Source organism: Anolis sagrei, chromosome 4 (assembly GCF_037176765.1).
Source record: "Anolis sagrei isolate rAnoSag1 chromosome 4, rAnoSag1.mat, whole genome shotgun sequence".
NCBI lineage: Eukaryota > Metazoa > Chordata > Lepidosauria > Squamata > Dactyloidae > Anolis > Anolis sagrei.
Window position 1 is genome coordinate 21,926,187 of NC_090024.1, and position 26,803 is coordinate 21,952,989.

Genomic DNA, 26,803 nt, shown 5'->3' on the forward strand with positions numbered 1-26,803 from the left:
CATGTGCATGTCCAGAGAGGTGCATCTAAACATAGGCTATTAAAGTGCTCATCACAGTGCAGGTGACGGAGGCTTTGTTGCTTTGCTACAGCCAGCAAGAAAATGCTGGGAAAATGCAGTTCTGTACATTGGTAGTGGGTTTTAAGACCCCTGATAGGTGGCAGATGTCTGATGATGGCAATGATGGACTGCCTAAGAGACCATATAAGTAAGGGATTTATGGTTCAAGGAGAAATGGATGGCACTATAGTACCCTTTCCTCTCTGCACTAGTATCTAATACCCATATTTATTTTATAATTAGCATATATACCCAACTTTGCTTGGTTGTTGGAGGGACACTGCCTCCCTGCTTCATTCTTTCTTCCTTTTTTTTCCTTACCTCCCCTCATACCTTTTCCACTTTCCTTTTTGTCCCTTCTTTACTTCCACTCCTTCGTTTTTCTTTATCCACTTTCTCGCTCCCTCTCTTCCTCTTTTTCTCCTTCCTTTCCCCCTTACTTTCACACACACATCACCTTTCTTTCCCAATGACACCACAGAGGGCCACTTCACCAAGCAACAGCCAATCCAATTATATCACAGAGGGCCACTTCGTCTAGCAACAGCCTTTTGTGGAACAAACAGACAAACATGTGTGCATATACCTGCTTTGGCTTTTATGTAATGTAGGGATAGATGTATAGATGAATAATTTAGAATTCTAATCAAGGAAGATTTAGAAACACTAAATCAGTTTTATTCATTCTCATTTAAGTCATTATACATAAGGTAATTCAGGTCTGATGGTAATGGTAATTCAGAGCGAAAAAGCAGTAGATGTATTTGTTTGCTGCATTTATACTCCCGCCCTCTCTCACCCTGAAGGGGACTCAGATCGGCTTACAAGTTATATGTACATACAATATGTTATATTATTATCATAACACAATATTAGCATTATATATTACTATATTGTACTGTACCACTACACTGTAATATTATTAGTAATATTACATGTAATATTTAATATATAATTAATATTATATTGTATTATAATTAGTATTATATGTATTACATTATAATATAATTATCAATATTATATGTATATACAATATATTATATTATTTGCATAGCACAATATTAGTATTATATAGTACTATATTGTTGCTGGGGGGAGGGGACCCTAACTGATGGTACAGGAGACAAGGTGGATTGTCTTCCTGGCTTTCCCCTCTTCACTCTGGCCCTTTCACTCCATTGGTGTTGAAGGGATGGTCGCCATGGGAAATTAATCTCATTTTCTATTGACATTATTAGGATTGTTTGATAAAGGGCTTAAAAGCTATACCTTATAGCAGTGGTTCTCAGCCTATGGTTCCCCAGATGCTTTGGCCTTCAACTCCCAGAAATCCTAAAAGCTGGTAAACTGGGATTTCTGGAAGTTGTAGGCCAAAACACCTGGTAACCCACGGGTTGAGAACCACTGCCTTATAAGGAGCAGTGGTTGGGTGCCTACAGCCTGGCAAAAAGAAGGTTAAGAAAGGGGCATGATAGCCATGTTTTAATATTTGAAAGGGTGTGATATGAAGACAGAGCAGACTTTTTCCTGCTTTTTTAGAGACTAGGATGAAAGAGTGGGGGAATGCTCTACATGGCAAATTGTGTTGCCCAGTACTGCCAGTTTGTAGTGCCAGTATATCTGAGATGGTAAGGAGTGTTTGAGGGACCACCATTGAGTAATACATAACATTTGGATGAACCCTGGCTGTTTGCAGTTTCAGTATTTTAACAAGATTGTGCAGAAAAAAGGGATCTATTTGTGGCAAATGTTCTTCACTGTTTTATGGGATTCAGGAGAGATTACATGTTACTAATATAATGAATGGAGGTTTTTTTGTAGCATAAAATAGAAAGGCCAGGTGGCGAAACTGCTGGTTGATCCAGCTTGATTTAACAGCTTTAGAATTACAAATGGTTGTTTGTACTACAGAGCATACTATTGGCTCAGGCTGAAGTTTGGCGAGGCCTACGTTGTTGCTAATAATATTTCTCAGTTCATCCTTTTCCAGCAGAGAAGCTTTTTCTCCCCTGATACTAACTATGCTGGAACAAGCTCTGTATTTTGTTGTCAGCCTATGTATAAATTTGTGTTATCCTGTTCTGTACAATTCCCCTTATTGGGAAGCTGACCTAGTTTTAAAATCTGAGTGTGGTTCCATGAAAGGGCAAAATTGACCATTGCATGTGTTTAGAAATCAGGAACAAAGAGGCAGTTAAAATGTTATAACCCATGTTTATATTTAGTAACATAGTGCAAAAGTCTCCCATTATTTGTTTGCTGGGATTGTGTTAATGCAAAGTGTTATGGTACATATAGGCAGACTGGCCTTATTCCCTAAAGCCTTGATCACAACTTACAGTACATCTCACTTGCAAAGCTATACCTCATGACATTGTGCGAAGATTACTGAGAACCTTTGCTCTCTGTAGGTACATCCCACGACTGGAGGCTGCGCTGCGGTGCTGTTGACCTGTACTTCACGCTGTTTGGTCTCAGCAGGCCTTCCTGCTTGCCGCTGCCAGAACTCGGGTTGGTCCTTAACCTGAAAGAAAAGAAAGCCGTGCTGAATCCTACTATAATCCCTGAAGTGGGGGCAAGTGGTCCGGAACTTCCTAACAATCCAAACAATATGAGCCAAATGGTTGGCTTCCCAAGCAGTGTGAGCAGTTGTTTTTATCAAACACTTGGCAAGAATTCATAGTAGTTCAGTTCGCCACAGTAAGAAAAGCCTCAATTTTCAGCCTTTGCCCTTTGTCTCATACCATTGTGCCGCTATCGCTTTGTTATGTGCCATAAATCTGTTTTCCGTCTATATTGGAGGGAATACTTCTCCCTCTCATGCAAGTTTTTTTTATCAAGTCACTTTTCCCCATTGATATTTCCCCAAAGGTTTAGTTATGTCTATGTCTGAGAAGTTTTTAAACTCAGTTCTTTGGGGTGGGTTGGTTGGCAAGATTTCATTTGTTAACATACATGTTGCAGATATAAGTTCTGAGCAACATTAAAAAGAAGTTAGACTTAGGGTTTATATCTGGTATGATATGTTTTTGCTCATGGAAAACCGGTAGCCAGATTTTGTACATTTTCATGTCTACTGTATACCATGCAAGTTTGGACAAGTCTACATAGGGACCACCAAACGCAGCATTGCCCAGACATGAATCAAGGAACACGAAAGACATTGATTCATGTTCGGGCAATGTTGCATTTGGTGGTCCCTATGTAGACCTGTCCACAGCTGCATGGTATACAGTAGACATGAAAATGAACAAAATCCGGCTTCCAGTTTTAAAAAACTCTAAAAACAGGACAGTAAATAAAGAGCAACACTCACACCTCTCAACAAAGGAGTCCCCAGGCAGCAATCATCCAGGCTTTGAAGCTGCAAAGCCATTCAATGCTAATCAAGCTGGCAATTGCAACATTCACACTTGCCTCAAGCAGACAAGAGTTCTTTCTCCCACCCTGGACATTCCACAGATATATAAACCTCACTTTCCTAGTTTCCAACAGACCCCTCAACCTCTGAGGATGCCTGCCATAGATGTGGGCAAAACGTCAGGAGAGAATGCTTCTGGGACATGGCCATATAGACCAAAAAACCCACAACAACCCAACATTGATATTAGAAACAATTAAATCATTTTTACTAATATTCTCCAACCCATTCTTTGCTCAAGCAGGGATCCAGTATTTCCGATCTTAGACTTTTTTCTTAGGGAATTCCCACCATTGTTTAGGAATGAATTATTAATATGGCGAATATGGAGAACAATGGTATTTTACATTATATATAATAGAGTATTTGTGATTTGCTAGTCTCCGGAACGGCTCCTGTATCTAATAATCTGAGATGTACTGTGTGATGGGTTGTGAATTCATTCTAATAATAGTCTCTTATTAAAATGAAAATATTTTAGATTTCTGGTTTTTAATTGTTTCTTCAGGAGGAGGATCTTCTTATTAAAGAAGCAGCCATGCTCCCCTTTCCTCATCAGCAAGGGTTGAAACGGAAGGCTGACACACCTCTCGGGTCTCCCCTGGAACCGGGACAGATACTAGAGAAGACTGACGACAGTAAAGTCAAACTCAAAATAAGAGTAAGTAAATAGTTGGGAATTGTAGGAATCACCTAATGTAGTTGTTAGAAGTGACTCCAGTCTTAAACAACCCGTAGCACTAGTTTGACCCTGTGCCTTAAGACGGAGAGACCTCATCCCTTTGGGAACATGCTCTGAAAAAGGGGCACAGTGAGTGCGTAATTCCATAACATTTGGAGTGCTGGAGAATTGGCATCACCCCCCAGTAGTCATGATTGAGAACCCCATTGTCTTCTACATTCTTTACCCTTGTGTAACATCTGTATATTAAACATGATGAACTGTCTTCCTTGAATTTTTAGTTGCTTAGAGAATAGAATTGGGAATATACAGTGTTCAATTTTTTTTTCTTACTATGCATTTATAGACTTAAGCAGATTAACCAGCACTCCCTGTATTTCTTGGTTTTGTTTTCTGGCCTTACAGTTCTCAAACTCTCAAGAAGAAGAAGAGATCGATATGGACACAGTGCATGATAGCCAAGCTTTTATATACCATCATTTGAACATGTTGGAAAGACCGTCAACACCAGGTTGGTTAAAATGGTGGCAAATCTTGTCCATTGTGGTGATCTTCAGCTTTATCTTTTTATTCAGTATGGAGCTTAACTTTCCTGTCTAGACATTCCTGTAACAGTTCTAGGTAAATTTCAGCCTCTGAGAAGAAGCTGGATATGCAGATAGATTGTATGTGGTAAAGAACTCTGCTCAACGTCATTATTAATGACTTAGAGGAAAGGTTAGAAGGCATGATCGTCAAGTTTGCAGACGACACCAAATTGAGAGGGATAGCCAGTACTCCAGAAGACAGGAACAGAATTCAGAATGAACCGAACAGATTAGAGAGATGATTGGTCAAAACTAACAAAATGAAGTTCAACAGGGACAAATGCAAGATACTCCACATAGGCAGAAAAAATGAAATGCAAAGATACAGAATGGGGGATGCGTGGCTCAAGAGCAGTACATGTGAAAAAGATTTTGGACTCCTCATGGACAAGAAGTTAAACATGAGCCAACAATTTGATGCTGTAACTAAAAAAGGCAGTGGGTTTTGGCCTGCATCAATAGGAGTCTAGTCTCTAGATCCAGGGAAGTCATGCTACCCCTCTATTCTGCCTTAGTCAGACCACACCTGTAATCACACTGTGTCCAATACTGGGCACCACAGTTGAAGGGAGATACTGACAAGCTGGAATGTGTCCAAAGGAGGGTGACTAAAATGATTTAGGGTCTAGAGAACAAGCCCTATGAGGAGTGGCTTAAAGAGCTGGGCATGTTTAGCCTGCAGAAAAGAAAATTGAGAAGATACATGATATGTGAGGGGAAGTCATAGGGAGGAGGGAGAAAGCTTGTTTTCTGCTGCCCTGGAGACTAGGTGGCAGAACAATGGCTTCAAATGACAAGAAAGGGGTTTCCACCTGAACATGAGGAAGAACTTCCTGACTGTGAGAGCTGTTCAGAAGTGGAACTCTCTGCCCCGGAGTGTGGTGGAGGCTCCTTCTTTGGAGGCTTTTAAACAGAGGCTGGATGGCCATCTGTTGGGGGTGCTTTGAATGTGATTTTCCTGCTTCTTGGCAGGGGGTTGGACTGGATAGCCCATGAGGTCTCTTCCAACTCTATGATTCTATGAAATGCAATTATAGCTGCCTCCATCCTTATTAGCATATTCTTTCAATTAATAAATTGAATCCTTCACTTAGGAAAGTCAGTCAGAAAATCTCTGGCATAGAGAAGGGGCTTGACAAGTGTAGCCCATCAAGCCCATGTGATGGCATATTCATAGATGTTTGCTGAAGTACTTCCCATCTGGTTTCTGATATCATTAATCTCCATGGCTCCAAACATCTGTCAATGTGATGTTGATATTGAACTGTATGTTTGAGACAGTATTGAACTACAGAGCTGCTTCTCATGAGAAGAAACAAGATTCTACCAGAGCCACTTTCTGAAAGCATCCCTCTAGCAAGGAATTGAACTGCTTCAGAGTAGTGCATTAAGATTTGTGTGTGTGTGTGTGATGCTATTTTTGTTATTGTAAATGTGCATTTACAGCATGTGTTTTAAATAATTCATTTAAAAAACTCAGAAAATCGAGTTGGAAGGGGTCTATTCCTTTTCTCAGTTGCAGAACCACCAAGTAGAGCATCCCCAGCAGGTAGATATCCAGCCCCTTTTTGAAGATGTTCTGGGAAGGAGGAGAACACCACCACTACCTATCTAGGCAATTGGTTCCATTGCTAAACTGCCCTTGCTGTGAAGATATTCCTTTTAATGTCCAGTTGAAATCTTCCATCTTGAAACTCTAAACCAGTGGTTCTCAGCCTGTGGGTCCTCATGTGTTTTGGCCTTCAACTCACAGAAATCCCAGCCAGTTTACCAGCTTTCTGGGAGTTGCAGGCCAAAACATCTGAGGACCCACAAGTTGAGAACCACTGCTCTAAACCATTAAATCTGCTCTGCCCTTTTGAACAGCAGAAAACAGGTTTGCTCCTCCTCTCTGTTGGCAGCCCTTGAGATATTTAAACAATGCCATTCCTTAGTCTTCTCTTCATCAAACTGAATATTCAACTTTTCCTCATATGTTTTGTTTTTCATACCTGTAATTGTCCTTGTTTCCCATTTCTGTACCTCCAGCATATCTAAATTACTTTTAAAATGCAGTAGTCTTGAGTCCAACCACCTCAGGCAACCCCCCCACCCCACCCCCACCCCCGTTTTTGCTAGTTGTATACAATGACCACCGTTAAGGGGAGAAGCCACATCTCAGTGATAGAGCATGTGTGTTTTGAGTATCTCCAGATGAAGAGAATTCAAGGCTGGGAAAAATCAGTGCATGAAGCCCCAGAGTGCTGTTACCAGCTAGAGCAAAGAGAGCCTGAAAAAGCACTTTTTGGACTACAGCTCTCTAAACTCCCTAGTCAGTTGTGGGATTCTGAGTTGTAGTCCAACATTGTATTATTTCCAGGCTCTCACTAACTAAACAATACTGGGTTAGATGGACCAGTGCTTTGATCCATTATATGTCAGCCTTCTCTGTCTAAATAATAATAATAATAATAATAATAATAATAATAATAATAATATAGCTTGATTTTTGTACCCCACCTCCATCTCCCTAAAGCAGTGGTTCTCAACCAGGGGTACCCAGATGTTTTTGGCCTACAACTCCCAGAAATTCCAGCCAGTTTACCAGCTGTTAGGATTTCTGGGAGTTGAAGGCCAAAAACATCTGGGGACCCCAGGTTGAGAACCACTGCCCTAAAGGGATTCAGGATGGCTTACACATGGGACAAGGTGTTCACAAAACATCAAAGCAAACAGTCCATTAAAAACAAAAACAAAAAATTACAATAAAACATAGCAAAGCATAACAATCAGATAAAACACCACCAAATAAAACATAAGAGTATAAAACAGCAGCTTTAAAATTCACTCAAACAATACACAAACAAAAAACCAATAACCAAACGTACTAAGATGGGCATGATCAGGCTATAAAAAGGACTGGATATGGGATAGTACAAAACAGCATAGTATTGGGCCAGGAGATTGGAAGAAGCAGTAATTAGTGTATTTCAAGCTTTATTGAACTTCGGCATATTCTGGGTAACATTCCCATTTTTAAAAAACAGAGCACACTTTTTTAAAAAAAATGTAGAGCTCTGTAGCTGCAAAGAGGACTCTCTTTCATTCACCATCTGCAGAAAGCCCAAAGAGATGCACAAAATCCAATATTTCTGGTCTGACTTCATTAATTTGATACCCAACATGTTTGAACTGTGACTTCTATCAGGCCCAACCACACAGCCACTGACTGATTGGAAGAAGTGCAGAGAGCAGAGTATTATCTGGCGGACTAGGGACTGGGCATTTATAAGTAGGGACTAGTCATTCTCAAATGCTTGTTGAAACATCCAGGTTTTCAGATCACTACAAAAGAAGGACAGTGTAGGGGCTTGCCTTTTCTCCCTGGGAAGGATTTTCCAAAGTCGGGGGGGGGGGGGGGGCACCACCGAGAAGGCCCTCTCCCTCTATTATACCATCTGTGCAACATGCACTAGACTGTACTTAGTATGTATGCTTGCTAATTCTTGATTTCTAAGGCAGTAAGTCCATTTTGAAGTGGCTAAGCGTGAAGGAAAGGGACCCAACATTGAGCCCATGATAGACGTAAAATATGAAATCTGTTCTTCTGAGTACACGTCCAGCATTGCTAGGTTACAAAGGGGTCTTTTAAATGCATGTTAGTCACTTCTTAACTTGTAAAGTAACAAGAGGATTGCAGCTCATGTGGATAATCTGAAATGGATTGAGTTTAGTCCCGAAGACCCAAAAGTGGCCTCTGGGATGCTTGTGTCTTTTCAGATTTGACACGTTTCCAGCTATGACTAGTGTTTTTCCTGTTCTGAAGCCAATTTGCTAATGTACTCTAGCAGTGTCTCCACTGGGCTCTTTAGGAGAAAAAAAAGATTGTGTTTAAGACTTCCCAGAAGAAATGTGCTAAGTATTCCTAGCAAAATAAAACAGTTCCCTACATCTACAGGGCTTCCTTTGTCACTGATAATTTCTTGGCCACATAGTTACTAGCTTTCTTTCACACTCTTTTAACATGGTGGGCAAGGAGGAGGAGGTGGACATTTGTTTTGTATCTTCCCAGTTCATGTTTACATTGAGATAATCAAAACAATATATATGAAAGGTTGCAAGCAACCATGTTTTGCTGTTCTTTCTGAAGCATAACTGAGAGACCTAAATTGTCATTACTGGTAATTTCCATATCCTGTCTACAAGTCCATCCTTCAAAATGGAGGTGATTTTCATCTTACATATTGTAAGCTACGTTTGAAAGAACATGGTCTTGCAGGACAGTGAAGAAAGGCTACTAAAATATTACCTTAGTCATAATAGACCAATAGAGATGACTTTTCAAGTCAAATTATGTGTATGCCAGCTTTTCTGAAATTTAGCTGCACCATTTGACCTGTGATATATTGGGTGTATTACTTGGCTTTTTTTCTTGTCCCAGTAATAAGACTGAATGCAAGATTTTGAAGGATCGGTATTAGATTGGTTCAGGACTGAAAATGGATAGGGGTGCCAGTCATAGAAGGAATTTAGCAACACTTAAGACTGCTAGATTCCATCTCTATCCTTTCCCTTTCCCCCTTCTCTTTGTTTAAATGGAGCCCACGTTGGCACAATGGGTCAAACCACTGAACTGCTGAACTTGCTAACCGAAAGTTATAGGTCTGAATCCGGGGAAAAGCATAAGCTCCCGCTGTTAGCCCAAGCTTCTGTCAACCTAGCAGTTCGAAAGCATGCAAATGTGAGTAGATCAGTAGGTACCTCTCTGGCAGGAAGGTAACAGCACTCTATGCAGTCATGCCAGCCACATGACCTTGGAGGTGTCTACAGACAACGCCGGCTCTTCAACTTAGACATGGAGATGAGCACCAAACCCCAGACTAGGATTTGACTGGTCTTAATGTCAGGGGAAAACCTTTTATCTTTACCCTTGTTTAAATGGAAGATAGTATTTATATCTCATCTATCATGGACCATTTTGCCTGATAGACAGGAAAATAGATAGGTAGGGAGATAGTTGGGTGAGCATACTTGATCTGTCTCAATCAGTCACATACGGTGAATTGGTTCATATCACATTGTTGCTTCTTCCTTTTTATGGGCTTCCAGTGCTGAATGACTCACTCACCTCAATCTGAATATTTTCTGCAACGATTTTTAAAACTCTGCCATATTGTACCAAAGACCTCTTTCGTCCAGCATTATATTGTCACAGCTTCTAACCAGGTGCCTTTGGGAAGTTCACAATCAGAACATGAGGGCAATAGCCCATTCTAGCTCCCATTTCCCAGCAAGTTGTATACAAGGGCATATTACTCCTCACACCATCCTGTTTAATAGCCAATGATAACTCATGATATGTATGTTCAAATAATTAATATTTTAGTCCAAGACATTTATGTGACCAATTTTGTACAGGTAACTTAGTCAGTTGTGCACCTATAATTTGCTGCTAGATTGGTTGTGAAAGCTAAGGTAGAATATGACGTCTTGTTTCCTTCTAAGACTTTAATAACCCCCCCCCCCTCAAAACTGGGAAGGCATGAGTAGCTTTGGTGGTGCAGAAACATGCACAAATTTCATGTTTTGTGACAGAAGATGTTTAATGCATGTTCTTACCTGTGCTTTATCTTGTGAAGATGACTTTCAAAGATCACTTGAATGAATGGAGTCAAAAACAGAAATAACAAGAAATGATTTCTTTGGGGATTTTTTAATATTGTTCTCACACTTAGCCCTCAAAATGACTACACTTAAAAGCAAGTACTAAAAGTTTTTATCCCAAATTAAATGAACACTAGATAACAAAAAATACTTTCTACTGTTGAAATATGATGACGAGAAAGAAATAAGCTTCCTAGTGTTTCATAATCTTTGTTTTGTGCTATTCTTACACACCCTAGTGGGGGGTATAAACAAGGGATGTCAGAAAACGGTGCCAGAACATTAACAGATGGTGCTTAAGGGATCATTATATCAGCAGCTGCATGCTCCACATTGTTCCAGGTCAAATAAACTTGGATATATATGGACACTGCAAATCTGTGGAGTTCAGGCCATTTGGCTGATACAGACACACAACTTGCAGCAAATGAGCTATTTTAGGATTCACATTTGTTCTGGAGGACCATTATTGTACAAGGCTTTTGGCCTCTCCAGAACATGACATTCTGGAATACTTTTACCATGTTTTAAGGACTCGAAGCAAATTTGATTCAGGCACGTCTTCTCCTTTTATTTATTTATTTATTTATTTATTTATTTATTTATTTATTTATTTATTTGCTGCATTTATTAACCGCCGCTCTCAGCCCTGGGGCGACTCGCGGCGGTGTACAACATACAAAGACAATTTACAATGAGCCAACATGACAGAAAAACAACATATCACTACTACACAAACATCTAATTACATTAAAATAATCCGCTTCGTCTTATAGTAGAATCATAATCAGTCTCTTAGTCATATTCCGTTCCAGTTGTCATTTCCAGTTACTGTAGCACTTAATTGAATGCCTTCTCGAATAGCCATGTCTTCAGGCTCTTACGGAAGGACATAAGGGAGGGCGCCTGTCTGATGTCAACAGGGAGGCGTTCCACAGCCGGGAGGCCACCACCGAGAAGGCCCTCTCTCTGGTCCCCGCCAGACGTGCCTGTGAGGCAGGCGGGATCGAGAGAAGGGCCTCCCCAGACGATCTCAAGGTCCTCGTAGGCTCATAGGCCGAGATGCGGTCCAAAAGGTATTTTGGGCCGGAACCGTTTAGGGCTTTGTAGGATAACACCAGCACCTTAAATTGGGCCCGGTAGCAGATCGGCAGCCAGTGGAGCTGGAACAACAAGGGCGTTGTATGCTCCCTGCGTCCTGCTCCTGTTAGTAACATGGCTGCCGCGCGCTGGACTAGCTGAAGCTTCCGGGCCGTCTTCAAGGGCAGCCCCACGTAGAGAGCATTGCAGTAGTCGAGGCGGGATGTGACCAGAGCGTGTACCACCGTGGCCAAGTCAGACTTCCCAAGGTACGGGCGCAGCTGGCGCACAAGCCTAAGCTGTGCAAATGCTCCCCTGGTCACCGCTGAAACCTGGGGATCCAGGCTCAACGATGAGTCCAGGATCACACCCAAGCTGCGAACCTGCGCCTTCAAGGGGAGTGCGACCCCATCCAGCACAGGCTGTAACCCTATACCCTGCTCGGCCTTGCGACTGACCAGGAGTACCTCTGTCTTGTCTGGATTTAATTTCAGTTTGTTCGCCCTCATCCAGACTTTTGTTAATTGATTCTCATTTAACTTGTTTAATCTGTTCCTGTTGACCAAACTCACAGAATTTCCATTCATACAATTTGAATTTAACATGGAGCCGTGGTCTGTTTTTGGATGCAGGGACAAGTGTTAGAAAGCTTTAGCCTCCTTCTCTCTATAGTCCTTATGCAGAACTGGTCCCCCACAACCATTATTTGCTTGGGGGAAAAAAATCCCACATTGGTTCACATGGAAGCTTATGTTCAGACACAAATTGCAGTGCAAATAGTATTGTAATACAGTTACTGGTGGGGGGGGGGGGGGCATGACTATTAATTTCTTTGCAGTCTGTTTCAGTTCTGTCATCACATCTTAGAAGTGGTAGTAGTGTAGCTTAAGGCCAAAAGCCAGCACGATGATTTTTAATTTGATTAAAGTAGAAATTTTATGAGCTACCTCTGGTTAGTGGAAACAAAAACTATATACAATAGTAAAGTTTTCTTTTCAAGAAAAGAGATGCACCATTCTTCAAAAAGCAAAAATTAGCACTCTGCTGTCTGTTCAGCCTGTTCTTGGCATGTTAATTATAACTCTGCTTTAAGCACAGTAGCTTTGAAGACATTAGGATGAACCGTTTTTAAACCTGTGATGTCATTCAGAATTTGACTTCTAATAGTAAAAACAGATTTTATTTGGTATTAAATCTTCAAGAACAGTAGGGAGTGTTCCACCCTTTGCCTTAAAGAGATCAAAAGAACCAGATGACCAGACTGTATTCTCATCTAAATCCTAAACTCCAGCATTCACGTAACACTGCAGACTACAAAACTGTTCATGTAACATGTGGCATTTATAAATTTAAAAATGGTGTTCTTAAGCACAGTTACTTGTAAGATTCTTATTTGGTAACTGTACCTTCGAGACCCTATATGGTGGTGTTGTTTGAGTGTCCTACCAGGTTCAAATCCCTGCTTGGCTATGGAAACTCACAGGGTGACCTTCAGCAAGTCATACTCTCTCAGTCTAAAAGGAAGTCAAAGGCAAACCTACTCTGGACAAATCTTACAAAAAAAACACTGCGCTCTTAGGGCCGCTATAAATTGGAAACAGCATGAAAGCACAGAACAATAGACTACTATCAAGAAAGTTGAGATAAATCTCCCCTTATCTCAGCTGCTTTGACCTTGCAAGAAACTTCTTGAAGGCACGAAGTTGAAAAACACCGGAGTCATTAATTCAGCATTCAACAAAGAGGCACTCTTGCTTTATTTACACAATATGTACACCCCATTCTCCCATCATGTCCATTCACATCTTAGCACACAGCACATTGAGCTTCTTTTCCGGTTTGCACAGGAAACTCCAAAAGTGGCACTCTTATCGATTCTACACATCTCTATTGTTTTAACCCATGCATTTCTGAAACCATAAAGTTTAAATTATAAGCGATTTTCACACCAGAAACCATTATATTCTGACAATTACATTTAGTCGTGTCTTTCTCCGTAGTTAGTTAGTGCAAATTTTCTTCTCTTGTTTATCTTGATGAGTACCATTTGAGGCAGGCAAATTTGAGAGAGAGAAGGTCACTCATAATGCTTCTTGGTTGATAGGAGTTTAATCATAGGGATCTCTAAGTTGAAAGTTCCAGTTAGTTCTTTTAAACTGTGGCTAAATCCAGCTATTAGTTTCTGCTATGGTAGAGCTGTTGAAACAATGGGAACTTGATAATTCAACACCTTGGATCCATTCCTGCATGGGCCTGCAGCACTGTACTTGCGTTAAGAATAAATTGTTATTTCTATTGCAGTTGTTTCTATCCCTGCTTGTTTTTCTCCTCTACTTCCTATTACTTCAAAGAACATGATACCTTCTTGAGTAAAATAGGAACATGGGGGGGGGGGGTCTCCTAATGCTGTGGAGTGAACAACTGAAAATAAACAATGGAGAAATAGTGATCAGGATATAGAAGGTGGAAGAGAGGGACGGATGCAAACAAATTTCTGAACGCAAAGTTTAGTTACATTAGGGAATGAGAAATAAACTGGGTAAAACAAAGAAATAGAAATATGTGTATTGAGATCAGGCTTTTTGAGAGTGTTATGAAACAATGCATGATGCAAGGAAGACTGGAAGTGACTTAGGGTCTTTGAGCCTCCCCAACCTTGGCCTCTGTTTTTTGTAATATCCAAAGACATGCTGTGTTTAGAATTAATTTACTGGTTATTGTCCTGTATCAGAGTGGGATCTGAAAACATAGACTGGATGGAGCAGTAATCGTGAGCCTGCATCAAAATGAGATGAAATGATGTTAGATCAAAAGGCACATCGTAGCCTTTTCTTTCTAACACGTTTCTGGTTACTAGTGTTTGTAGAGGCTTCCATTGTCAGGTATATGAAAGTTGTTGGCACTTCTCCACAAGGACAGCTTCCCCCCTCCTGATTCTAAACATCTGTTTCACAGTGAAGCTAATAATTATGTTGGCCTCTGAACATCTAAAACTAGAGGAAGGTGCCAAGTGAATAGGCTAGTATAATGCATGTTCTGTTCCAGGCAGCATTAGCAATCACTTCAAAAGCAAACTCTGGTACCTCGCCCTCTGTGGTGGTTTCAGCCAGCTTTTACAAGAGTCTGATTCATTTGGAGAGCAGGACAGCCTGGCATACACTGTCCAAGCATTTTCTTTAGAACAATTTGAAGGAAAAGCCTTAGAGTCATTGTGAACCACAAAGAATTGTGCACAATCAAATAGAGCTGTTCAGACAAGTTTCATGTGTTTATGTCCTCGGTTTGTATACATTAAGGTATTGCACAGGGATTCATGAACTATGTAAATATTGTTAAGGTCATTCTTAACATTTGACATCTTTCTTGGGGAATAAGTTCTTTAAAAATATGTATGTTAGCAAGCAAGCATTTAACCTCAGTTTATGTACACTAAAGCTTACAAAATTAGACATTCTTGAAACAAAGCCTGTGGGAAAGGGAGGTTGGAATTTATCTGCCATTGCACTTCAGAAGATGTTTGGGGAACATATTATGGGCTTGGTTTAGGAGTTTTATTTGCTGTATATACTCATGTACAAGTCTAGAATTTTTTGTCAAAAAATCAAGTCAATAAACAAAGGTCATTGTGTACCTTAACTTTTATTTAAAAAAAAAAAACAGCAACTGCTTCTGAGTAGAGTTCTGAAAGAAGAGAGCTTACTCCATCCCAGGAGAGCCTGAAAAATGTACCTGAACCTTTTTACTCTCTCTGCCATGGTGAGACTTCTGGCTTTTTTGAATGCCTTAGTGGGGTCAGAGGGGAAGTACCAAGGAGCTGCTGCCATCACCATTTTCCTGCCCAGACATTTGAAAAGGCCAGAAGTAGTGCAGAGAGTAGAGGGGGTTGGTGCTTCTTTTAGGTTCTCCCAGTATTTTTTTTCATGTCAGTAGCAACTTCAGAAACTGCAAGTCGCTTCTGGTGTGAGAGAATTGGCTGTCTGCAAGGATGTTACCCAGGGGACACCCTGATGTTTTGATGTTTTTACTATCCTTGTGGGAGGCTTCTCACATGTCCCCGCATGGGGAGCTGGAGCAGACAGAGGGAGCTCATCCACGCTCTCCCTGGATTCAGACCTCCAACCTGTCAGTCTTCAGTCCTGCCAGCACAGGAGTTTAACCCATTGCCACCTTAGCTCTTACCTTCCAACACTCTGCTCAGAGATGGGGATGGCTTCTTTTTTGCCAAGATTTAATACAGTACTTTAATTTTTTTTTCATAAAAGTCTTTTTAAAGTGTGTAGGTAGAAAACTGGTGGTGGGGGAGGGATGGCTGGATACCAGAGGCAGCATTGGTGCATTTCTCCCTCTGTGGACTTATCCATTGGCCATATCAAAATCCATAATTTTGGTTACAAAACCTGCCCTTAACTTGTACATGAGGTCAGTTTATATCCAGGAGTATAGGGTAAATTGTTTAGACTGCAATCCCGTGTAGACATCCTAGGGGGAAAGCTCCCTTATTTATCCTTCGCAAATAGTATAAACTACTTGAAAAACAAACAAACAAAACAAGATTCTGACAACTAGAAGTCTACCTAGAAAAGTTAGCTTCAAATTGAGCCAGCCCTTAGTTCTGGCTGCTCTTGTTATGCACTAGCCTATTCTTTATTTTGATAGGCTGAAAAGTGCATTTTGTGCTTTTATGTTTGGTTTTGAAATTTGTGTTTTGAAATGACTCTGAAATCTGGTATGATTTAGCGTGTGTTAGATGTGTGTACCCAAATTGTCAAGGGGGCACTTTTTATGTTCACGCAACGAATTGTGGATGACAGCTTCATAGTTAGACCCAAAGCCTGTAATGTAAAAGCTATAATCATGTGGTCGGGGGCTTGTCTTGGAATAGAACAAGGCAAGAAATTCAGCACATTATAGAGATGGTAATATTGAAGAGACAATATACTCCAGATTCCTGGAAAGATCTCACTTACTAAGCATTACATGCCATGAACTCTTCACATATTAATATTGTTTTGTCTCTGATCTCACTCCTCAATCAAGAACATACTTTCGGAGTATCATTTCTGTCCTGATCAAAAACAAGAGCACACAGGTTTATTTTTCAGTGTTTCTCCCCACTTTCCCAGCACAGGTTTACTGCAACCTGAGTATGTGTAATTTTAAAGCTTTTTTTATGATATCAGAAATTTGACTGTGCATATGTATGCAGCGGATACTTTCCCTTGTTTGCTAAAGATAAAAGGGAGTTGGGAGTTCAAATATATTTGGCTGGGAAGCATTGGTTCCCTTTTCAGTTATTAACCACAATCAATCAGGTTTGTTATGAAGCTGAAGTAGAAAAACTCTGACCTGTAATTTTGTTTTTAATGAAACATGTGTCCTAATATAATATGGGTCAAGATCCTCTAACATTGTTAGAAGGCATCCTTATCTATATCACAGATGTCGAATACTTTAAAAATCTGATATTTATGGCACTGCATAAATATAAATCTCCGTCTTCATGGTGGTCATCTGCTGTAGCGAAAAGCAAAAGCAAGTTAAACAACAGGGCTGTGAAAGCTCTCTCTTCTCTCTTCTCATATAGATGGATTTATTTGTTTATTTACTGCATTTTTATCCCACTCTGTCTCAACCTTGGGGGGGACTAAGAGTGACTTCCAAATTGGCTTCTAAATTGGCAATATTCAATGCTGCATTAAACATAGACGCATACAAATACAAAATACAATATGAATTCAAATAATAAAAATTATAAAACCAATGGCATATCAATACATTACATAGATACATTGCAGTAAGCAGCCAGGCAGCCTCTGAGGATGCCTGCCATAGATGTGGGGAAAACATCAGGAGGGAATGCTTCTGGAACATGGCCATACAGCCCGGAAAACTCATAGCAACCCATTACATAAACTGTTAAACATTGCACATAGACCCAAAATCATAATCCAGATACGGTTCCAATTTACATTGCATTCCATTCACTTCATAGATGCATGTTGCCCTGTACTACTCTCCAAACACTTGGTTCCATAGCCAGGTTGTGTATGGCAAGTGTACAACTGTGTCATAACATTTTCAGATTTAACTTCTGCAACCCATTAAAGAGAAATCCTTAACAAATCCAGAAATCCTGTAAAAGGCCCAGAAAATTGGGACTGGAAACTAACTAAACAGGCTGTGTGGTGTTCTTCCATCTCACATATTAAGGGGAGTGCTTTGTCTCTTGATAACTGTTTCCTCTAGTTTGACCCAGAAGCATCTTAACCTGGATTAGACCCATAAAACTTACGTATGATCACCTGCAGGCATTGGTCTGGGTCAGGAGGGTGAATGGTGATATAAAGTGCAGTATATCCCCACAATCTCTGCTTTGAATCCTATTTTATTTCATTGAGTGATAACTTATCTTCTAGCAGACAGGATTGAGGCCATAACTGATACATTCTAGTATAGTCCTGATAATATTCAAAACAAAACAATTAGGGAATAAATTGATAGTAGTTTGGAACTTTATGACTGTTGTTTCTAGCACCTTAATGTGCTTCCCTCTCTCTTCCACATCCCCAAGTTTTGGGTTTTGTTTTTGTCTTGTTTTGAAGTAATTTTTGCTCCCAGGACAGAAACTTCCTTTTATTCATTTCTCTGTTTGAAATGTGGTATCCCATGGTAGAGGTCCACTGTCACCAGTGCAAATAGAAGGCTTCTGGGTATGTTTTTTTCTAGACTGAATACTGAGGAGGGATCCATTGTACTTTCTAGTTGCGCAACGGATAGCACAACTGGCTGCAAAATTAGCATGCCTAGGAACTATACTATACTGGCTCCACTAGTGTGTTGTTTTCCATCAATATTTATATTGGGTTTAGAGCCATGTTTCCTTAACCATTCAGATTCTTATTCAGTCACTACAGAATGTGAATATATTATAGAGCATTGGGACTTTAAAATCCTCGAGAGACTTTGTATGGGGCTTCGTGAGAGTGGGACTCATGCCACCTTTTAGCAATAGTTTCACTTGTGCCAGATTCTCATAGTAACAATGAGTATAAAGGATATAAGAAATTGCCTTGTTTTTTATACTGACTTTATCTCAGATTTTGTATTCTGCCTGATAACAGCTCTTTGGATTATCAACTAAAGAGCATTATCTGCCTTACTCCTTTGGACTAAACCTGAAATCTTGTGATCTTCTGTTGAGCAATAGGTCCTTCTCTCCCCTTCTCTCCAATTTATGTCACCTGACTGCAGAGTTATGCTGGTGAAACTGATTTGCTGAAATGCCATTTTCACAGGCACCATCCATTTGAGCATTTAATGTGAACATATAGTTTATTTAAATAGTAAACAAGGTATACCGCACAGTCTAAAAGGCAGCTGTATTTCTAAACGAAACCTTCAGACATCTTCATCCAATTGGGAAATGTAAAAAACTTCTCAGAAATATTTACTTGGCCCAAAGCGTTGCAGTCAAAACTACGACTGACTTTAGCGAGCATACAACTCCCCTGCTGCAACAATGCTTCCGAGTCCACTCCTGGGCAAAACCCAAAATACTGGTCTAGAACACCTATTTAGTTTCAATCTAGGTTTTTTGTAGGAATGTATCTCACTATATGTACTCTTGGATCTGTAGGGGAAGCACTTTTCTCTGTTTTGTTATTTACAGGCAGAGTCCCTAAGTTACATATTTAGGAGTCACTATCTATCTATCTATACACACACACACACACACATACACAGAGAGAGAGAGAGAGAGCGAGAGCGCTTTGGATAGCATAGGAAAGGGTAAACATCCTGTGGTGTTGGTTTTGCTGTCTGTGTCCCTGTTCAGAAGATTTTGCCCCACTTTCTGTCCCTGTGATATTTGGATTTTGGGAAAAAAATGGCTTGTTGTGGAAACAAGTATTGGTGACAAAGCTTCAGTGGAGGCACCTTTTCTCCATGATAACTCTTTCAGGAGTTAATTTCCCTTCCGAGGGTTAGATTTCTCTCAAATCCTGTTGTCTCACTCTCATTCTTAACTATGAGTTGCTTGTAAGTCAGATGTTTGTAACTTGAGTCTTCCTGTATTTAACCCTAACATAAAGCACACTATTAAAATCCCACCACTGTCTTTTAATGAACTTTACATGGTTTTAGCACTGTAAATGGTTCACTTGTTTTAAAAATACTTTATATCTGCACAGGTACTGCTGTTGCTTGTGTGTTTGTTTTAATAATTTTATAATCCATTTTAAAAACCCATTATGAGCCAGAATGGCAGAACATCATTGAATAAAATCATAATAAATAATTTGATAGTCTAAAAATGATAATAAAATTAAAGTTGCAGTGTATGTAGGGTACGCAAGAAGAATCTGGCTGAGCCCCCAGTTTTTAAGTTCCTAGTCTGCCACTGCTTGGAAATTCCTGTAAAAGGGAATGTCTTCTTGTTTGTTTCAGGTAAGGAACAATCCTCACTGGAGCTGAACATGTTGCCGATGCCTGCCACCCCACTGCCTGGTTTCCCCAAAGAGTCCAGTTCATCCAAGCACAGCGATCACCACCACCACCACCATCATGAGCACAAGAAGAAGAAGAAGAAACACAAGCACAAACACAAGCATAAACATAAACACGAGAGCAAGGAGAAAGAGAAGGAGCCTTTCACCTTCTCCAACAGCCCGGCCAGCGGACGCTCCATTCGCTCTCCCTCTTTATCTGACTGAAGAGAACAACTCCAAAGTTGACAAAGCTGTGGACATGCTCCTCTTTCTTCATGGCAAAATGCAAGCTGTGATAGTGGCTCAGAAGCCAGACCAAGATGGCAGCTCTAAATCTCTTTTCAGTTGGACTAACCAAAATAATGAAATTAGATTTTGCAGGAGGGGAGAAAATGGTTTTACATTCAGATCCAATCTTTGTGACCATGTTCTCCACCCAGCAACTTATATTTTCCTTTGAAAAAAAGAGCAGTGCTTATATACATGTGCCCTAAATCTCACAGGCCACCTAGGTATCTTGTTAGAATGAAATATATTTTAAACTTTTGATGTGTGTCATGAAGTTTGACGTATGTTTTAAAGAGAAACTTACTGCCAAACCTTATGTCAAAGCTGCGGTTGTGGAGACTGCTGTTTGTCGTCATGTAGGCTCCAGAAAACCATTTGTATCTATCATCTCTTGGCATATTCTTTAAAGGTGTGTTCCATCACTGTTTTAATTCATTGAATGGTTGTGTACACACAGTTTATTTTAAGATGCTGATTTTATAAAAAAATTATAAACAAAAATCTTCAGATCACAGATGCACTTGGAAATTGTTTCCATAATTTCTTTCTGCTTACAAAAAAAGAACCCCAAAAGCCAACTACTGTGTGCCCTGTGCCCTGTAATCAGGCTCATAACTATAATGAAGCTCAAGCAAAACCAAACCCTCACAAAACTTGGCAAAAGAAGCTCTTCCATAAAACTTCAATTAACCTTTAAAATACATTCAACATGGGGAAAGCCAGTGGAAAAACTGTTAAACTTTCTTGTTTCTTGTAAATTTTCTCAGAAGCCTTGTGGCAAAAGACTGAAATGTCCAGCGAGTAAATGTAATGTGAAGCTCGGTAAATTTAAGTTTTCTTATTTTGTTATATCCAGTTAAATGTTTCATTGTATATTTTTAATAATTATGTCAAATGGGACTTCTTTATAACATTTTTTCTTTCATGTCAATGTAGTACTAGGCCTTTCTTTAATCCACTCATCTGCAATGTTCTGGAACATTTTCTTGTAAATGCCATCTTTAGATTAAGACTTTAAAAAAACTCAGTATGCATGTGTATTATTTTTCATTATATAGCTGATTGACAGTAGAGGGAGATACTGATCCAAAAAAAAGACACACAACAAGGGACCCAAGAAGGTTTTTTTATATAAAAAAGAGAAGATGATTCTTTAATAAACACTTTTATACAATCTACTGCTGATTGTAATATGTTCTTGGATTGTTTTGTTATCACGATGAAAACATGAAGCCCCCGGTGGCACAATGGGTTAAACCTTTGTGCCGTCAGGACTGAAGACAGACAGGCCGGAGGTTGGAATCTGGGGAGAGTGCGGATGAGCTCCCTGTATCAGCTCCAGCTCCCCATGGGGACATGAGGGAAGCCTCCCACAGGATGGTAAAACATCAAAATATCCGGGCATGCCCTGGGCAATGTCTTTGCAGGCGGCCAATTCTCTCACACCAAAAGCAACTTCTCAAGTCGCTCTTGACTTGGAAAAAAACCTATAAAACATGAACCAACAAAGAAAGAAATTGTAAATACTGTCATACATATTTGGGTATCAGTTTATCTGATTGATCAAAAGCAGTGGTTCCCAGCCTTTTTTGAACAGGGACCGCTTTGACTAAGGACCACTCCAACATTAGTACCAAAAGAGTTACGAATCGGTTTTTGGTAGTAGGTGTTTCCAGTTATCTTATATGAGGGACTACCAATAGTTAGTCTGTTTTTTCCTCATTTGCCAGGGACTGACACCACTGGCTATAGGTGTCTCTTTCCAGGAAACTCCATTGACCACCACTTACACACCCTTCCTCCCCCTACCAAGAGTGATACAAAAAATATGTTGAAAAATAAAATATTTAAAATTGAGCCTCTGCCTCTCCCCTCAAGGGCATTATTATGTGTTTGCCCCACATACCATACTATATATGAGTGTCAAAATCACACACTTTAAAGGGCCAGACTCAAAAGTGGCTTCAAAACAGAGTTTATTAAAACATAAGAAAAAGGACGCAGAGATACTTAAATGCAGTGCCACTGGTCAAAACTCAAGAAACAAACCAGACTTGGTCCAAAAAGGTTAACAAATATAATCCAGATTAACTGGATGCAGAAGAAGCGAATCAAACCAAGTACGCTGAGGCAGAACAAATGGTCAACAAAGGGGAGGGGGGTGCAGGAAGAGAAGCGTTGTCAGCCGAAGTCCAGGGTTGAAGCGGGAGAAATCCAAAACAGCGCTGCTCCGGTGTCCGCAGAAGCACTGTCTTTAGCCAAACCGGTCCAGGTCCAGGAAGGGAGAAGTCCACATTCACGAGAAGTCAGTCTGGGTCAATAACACAAATGATCAGGAGATCCAAAATGCAAATTCTAAACCAATGCCGAACACGAAACAGGCAGCAGCAAGTCTACAAGAATCTTTTCAACACCTTGCCTTCTGCAAGGACCCATCACCCCTGAAACCACTTTTATTTACAAATCATCATCAGAAGATGAACTGACCACTGTCCCATCATTATCCTCCGCAACTGCTCCCAGCTCTTCACGTGAATTCCCTTGTCTTTCCCTCCAAGTCCTCCATCTCCTGTCAATACTTTGGTCCCCCCAAGACTCAGTTGGGTCCCCTGATTGCCAGTCTTCACCCCCAGAGAACCTCATAAAGGTACCACTAGTTGTTGGCTCCTCACAAATAGCTTGCACTTCTCTTATCTTAGTCTAATCCAAGGTGTCTCCTTCTTCTCCTTTACTCATTGACCCATCATTCCCAGATAATCCCTCAAACGACTCCTCATCTGTAGGTGCTGTAAATATGTCCCGGATCCTCTTTCTCTGCTGCTCAACATCAGATTCCTGCTCCCAAGTAACCCTTTCCCCCCTTCTGGCACCCATACTACTGTTTGTAACGTTACTCACAGGCTCTACTACAACAATGAGTTTCGCATTATCTTTCTTTTTGATATATATTATAAGAGGTTCCCAGTAATTTAAAAATGCGTCTACTGATTTTTCTTTTATCAAATGTAATAATTTGTACATTTCTATTTCTAACATTTCATAACCCAGCTTTTTTCTTGAAGGTAAGTCTGTATTCCATTTTTTTTTTTACCAGCTGACTTTCTTCTTCTTTCTTTCAGAGAGATTGCCGTTAGAATCATGTAATGTGATATATTTGGACAGTGTTTCCAAATAAAGAGCTAATTTCTTAGCAACAAGCCTGTGTCCCTCAAAAGCCTTTACTTGGTGATACGGATCAAGTAAATGTTCCATTCTATGCAACTCTATTTTTAAAAAAACTACTAGAAACAAATATTTTTGTTTGGATTTTACCTGGATTACTAGAAAAAACAATGTTTGGATTTCCTTGTTATATAAAATTAAATGATTAAAGCTCAGGTGCTTTGTTTATAAACAGGCTCGATTGTTTAAAAAGTATCATGTGCTGATGGATTTCTCCCCAGTGTGTATACGTGGGGAGGAGATAAATATTAATAGAAAAATTTTGCACAATTCCTGTGGAAAGTAAAGAAGGGGGGGGGGGGCAGAGGCCTATAGCATCTGAAAATCAAACACAGTGATTTCAGCATTAACCTTTTTGACCTACTACCCACCTAATTGGAGACATGGATCCCAAATATCAGCTTGTTTCACACAGTTGGGGAGGAGGATGGGGTGTACCAGTGGGTACATTAAATAAAGTATTAACAGTAGTGTTTACATTATTAACCTTGGCCATTCAAAACAAATGTGACCAATGGGACATGCCCTAAAGTCAACATTGGACAACCTGCAAAAGTTTAGGAAGAGACACTTCAATAGATCACTTTTCCTCAAATTACTATGCCAGTTTTTGTTTGTATTTACTAGCAATCTAAGCCAGGCTGACTGGTGGTAGTGCAGCCATTACTCCGCTCCGGTTTTAGTGTGAAGGAAATTGATTTTTTGGCAGGACACCAGAACTTCCCTGTTTTGCCCTTATTATAACTTTCTTTGTTCTGTCTGCCACATGCTTCTTATATTTGTAATGCAACAAACATTCCTTGCAATGGAATCTTCTTCACCTTTACTGATAACATCATAAAACAAGTGCGTGTGCCCTGAAGTGTTTTCTTTAAGAGATTATCTCAACATCGTCATCACAAACAGTCATGTTTTGGGTGTGTTTGCACATGTAGAGAACACTAGGGAGTTACAGCTCAGGAGCAGTTCAAGCAAGTTGGTGATCCATGCTGTCTGCCTTACAAAGGACACTTCTTTGTCCAAAAATAACAAAGAATCCTGTGGCACCTTAAAGGCTAACAAGTTTTAGTTGACACAAACATTCATGAGCTACAGGCTACTTCTTCAGGGGCATCTGCCCTCTGGCTGCACTCCCTGGAAGTTTAGATCTAAATCTTCTGGATGTTTAAGATGCCACAAGAAGGCTCAGATCCTACATTGATAATATAATTACAAAGCATAAGTAAATATTGTCTCCTAGCCCAACTTTTCCAAGTCTATCTTAGCATCTAGCCCAGTGGTTCTCAACCTGGGGTCCCCAGATGTTTTTGGCCTACAACTCCCAGTTTACCAGCTGTTAGGATTTCTGGGAGTTGAAGGCCAAAAACATCTGGAGACCTCAGGTTGAGAACCACTGATCTAGCCAATTAAGACCTGTTCTGTTGAAATCAGGGTGCAACTTAAGCTTTCTTGGTGACTGATTGTACACAGCAGAGAAGCATTCAAGTCCTTTTGCTGAAAAGGCTCAACATTCACTCACATATAATAGTAGAATTTGCCCCTAACCCAATTCTTTCCAGACTATCTGTTGATCCGCAATTTAATAATGTCCTTGTCACTGGATATATGGGGAGACCTTGGGTTGGGGTGCATCCACTGTAAGTGAGGCTCATGGTGTGTGGTTTCCAATGGCTATATAGTGCAGAAGCAAAGAAAATCAGTGTATTCCAATATGACCTATCTACACCATCATAATAATGAGATTTCTACAGCTAAGGAAAATTCACTCTCATTCTCAACCTTCTTATCTTTTCCCAGCCTCAAACTGCAAAGCACATGCAAAAGTATACAACAAGGCCATCAAAATGACCAAACCCTTTCATGTCATTGGATGACTGTTAACATTTGATGACAATGCCAACATAGACTCCAAAAACAAGAGATTCAATTTGGTACACTCAGAATCCACTTATTTTTTCCCTTCAGAGCTGCTTCTTCTTCTGCCCTAATCAGGTGAATCATATGCGTCTAGAAAAATGGTTCCAAACGTTAATCCTCTAGGTGTTTTAGAGTTCAACCCCCCAAAGTTTTAACCTACTTGGTCAACCATCAGGAATTTGGGAAGCAGATGTTCAAAACAGCTGAAGGACAAAAGTTTGGGGATATTGATCCAGGTTTCCTTTCCCCAATGTGCTAGGATCCTTTCCCCAATGTGCTATGTCCCATCTCGGAGTCTGAGATCCTCTGGGGAGGCCCTGCTCTCGACCCCGCCTCTGTCACAAGTGAGATTGGCGGGGACGAGGAGCAGGGCCTTCTCGGTGGTGGCCCCTCACCTATGGAATTCACTCCCCGGGGAGATCAGATCAGCAACATCCCTCCTTTCATTCAGAAAGAAATTAAAGACGTGGATGTGGGACCAGGCGTTTGGGCACTCTGGCAGATGAATAAGGGACTGTGACGATGGATAGGAATTGGACAATGGTGGAACGAAATATGAACTCTGAGTTGGTGAACGCTGTGTCTGAGATTGGCTATCGATTGTGTGATATATTGTTTTTAAGTGTTTTAATTGTTGATCATTTAATTGCTGGTTTTATATGTTATTGTATTTGTGTAGGCACCAAGATGTGCCTTTTGTAAGCCGCCCTGAGTCCCCCCTCGGGGGTTGAGAAGGGCGGGGTATAAGTACACGAAATAAAATAATAAATAAAATAGGATCTACCATTGTATTTATGTCCATTGACTCTGTGTTCTCCCCCGCTCCCCTGTGCAAATCTGTCACAGGCCATCAGCCAATGGCTTAGGAATTGGCAGCAGTCTACTAGTTTGAGTAGCACTGTCCTTGAATTGGGCTCAATTCAAGGACAGTGCTACTCAAACTTAAGCTTTCTTGGTTGTAAATTGAAAATTGTACACAGCAGAGGAGCATTATAATGAGTCTGAACCATGAGATCAGAAGCTTATGTGAAATGTTTAGCCAATTCCATAGCCTCCAACATTCAATTGATGAAAATTGGATCAATTTGACCAAGCAACCACTCTACAAAAGTCAACATTGACACCGAAATACAGTATAACACCATCTGAGCTCTGAGAGTACGGCATTTTTTTCCAAATAAAACAGAGAATGTTTGAAGATTGGGACATTTGTATGATTACCAAGATGCTTTTTTATAAAGCTATTGTTCTCCCAGTTCTGTTGCATTCTTGCAAAAAGTGGACCATGTTCAAATGTCACTCTCAACATTTGGAAAGACTCCATCAGTGTTGCCTCTGAAAAATCTAGAAAACCTATTGGGAAGACAGATGGTCAAATGTCAGTGCTCTGGAAGAAGCAAAGAAGTGATGATCCTCC

General features: G+C 40.3%; 1 protein-coding gene across 1 annotated transcript in view; it reads left to right on the forward strand.

Moving 5' to 3' along the window:
- Positions 1 to 21,425, forward strand: part of TAF2 (TATA-box binding protein associated factor 2) — a 65,973-nt gene extending 44,548 nt beyond the window's left edge. Inside the window, exons 23-26 of the mRNA XM_067467313.1 lie at positions 2,472 to 2,701; positions 3,990 to 4,142; positions 4,569 to 4,674; positions 19,919 to 21,425. Of these exons, the coding sequence (XP_067323414.1) occupies positions 2,472 to 2,701; positions 3,990 to 4,142; positions 4,569 to 4,674; positions 19,919 to 20,184 (755 nt within the window). The 3' untranslated portion in view covers positions 20,185 to 21,425. The remainder of the gene's footprint in view (positions 1 to 2,471; positions 2,702 to 3,989; positions 4,143 to 4,568; positions 4,675 to 19,918) is intronic.
- Positions 21,426 to 26,803: the final 5,378 nt, after the last annotated feature.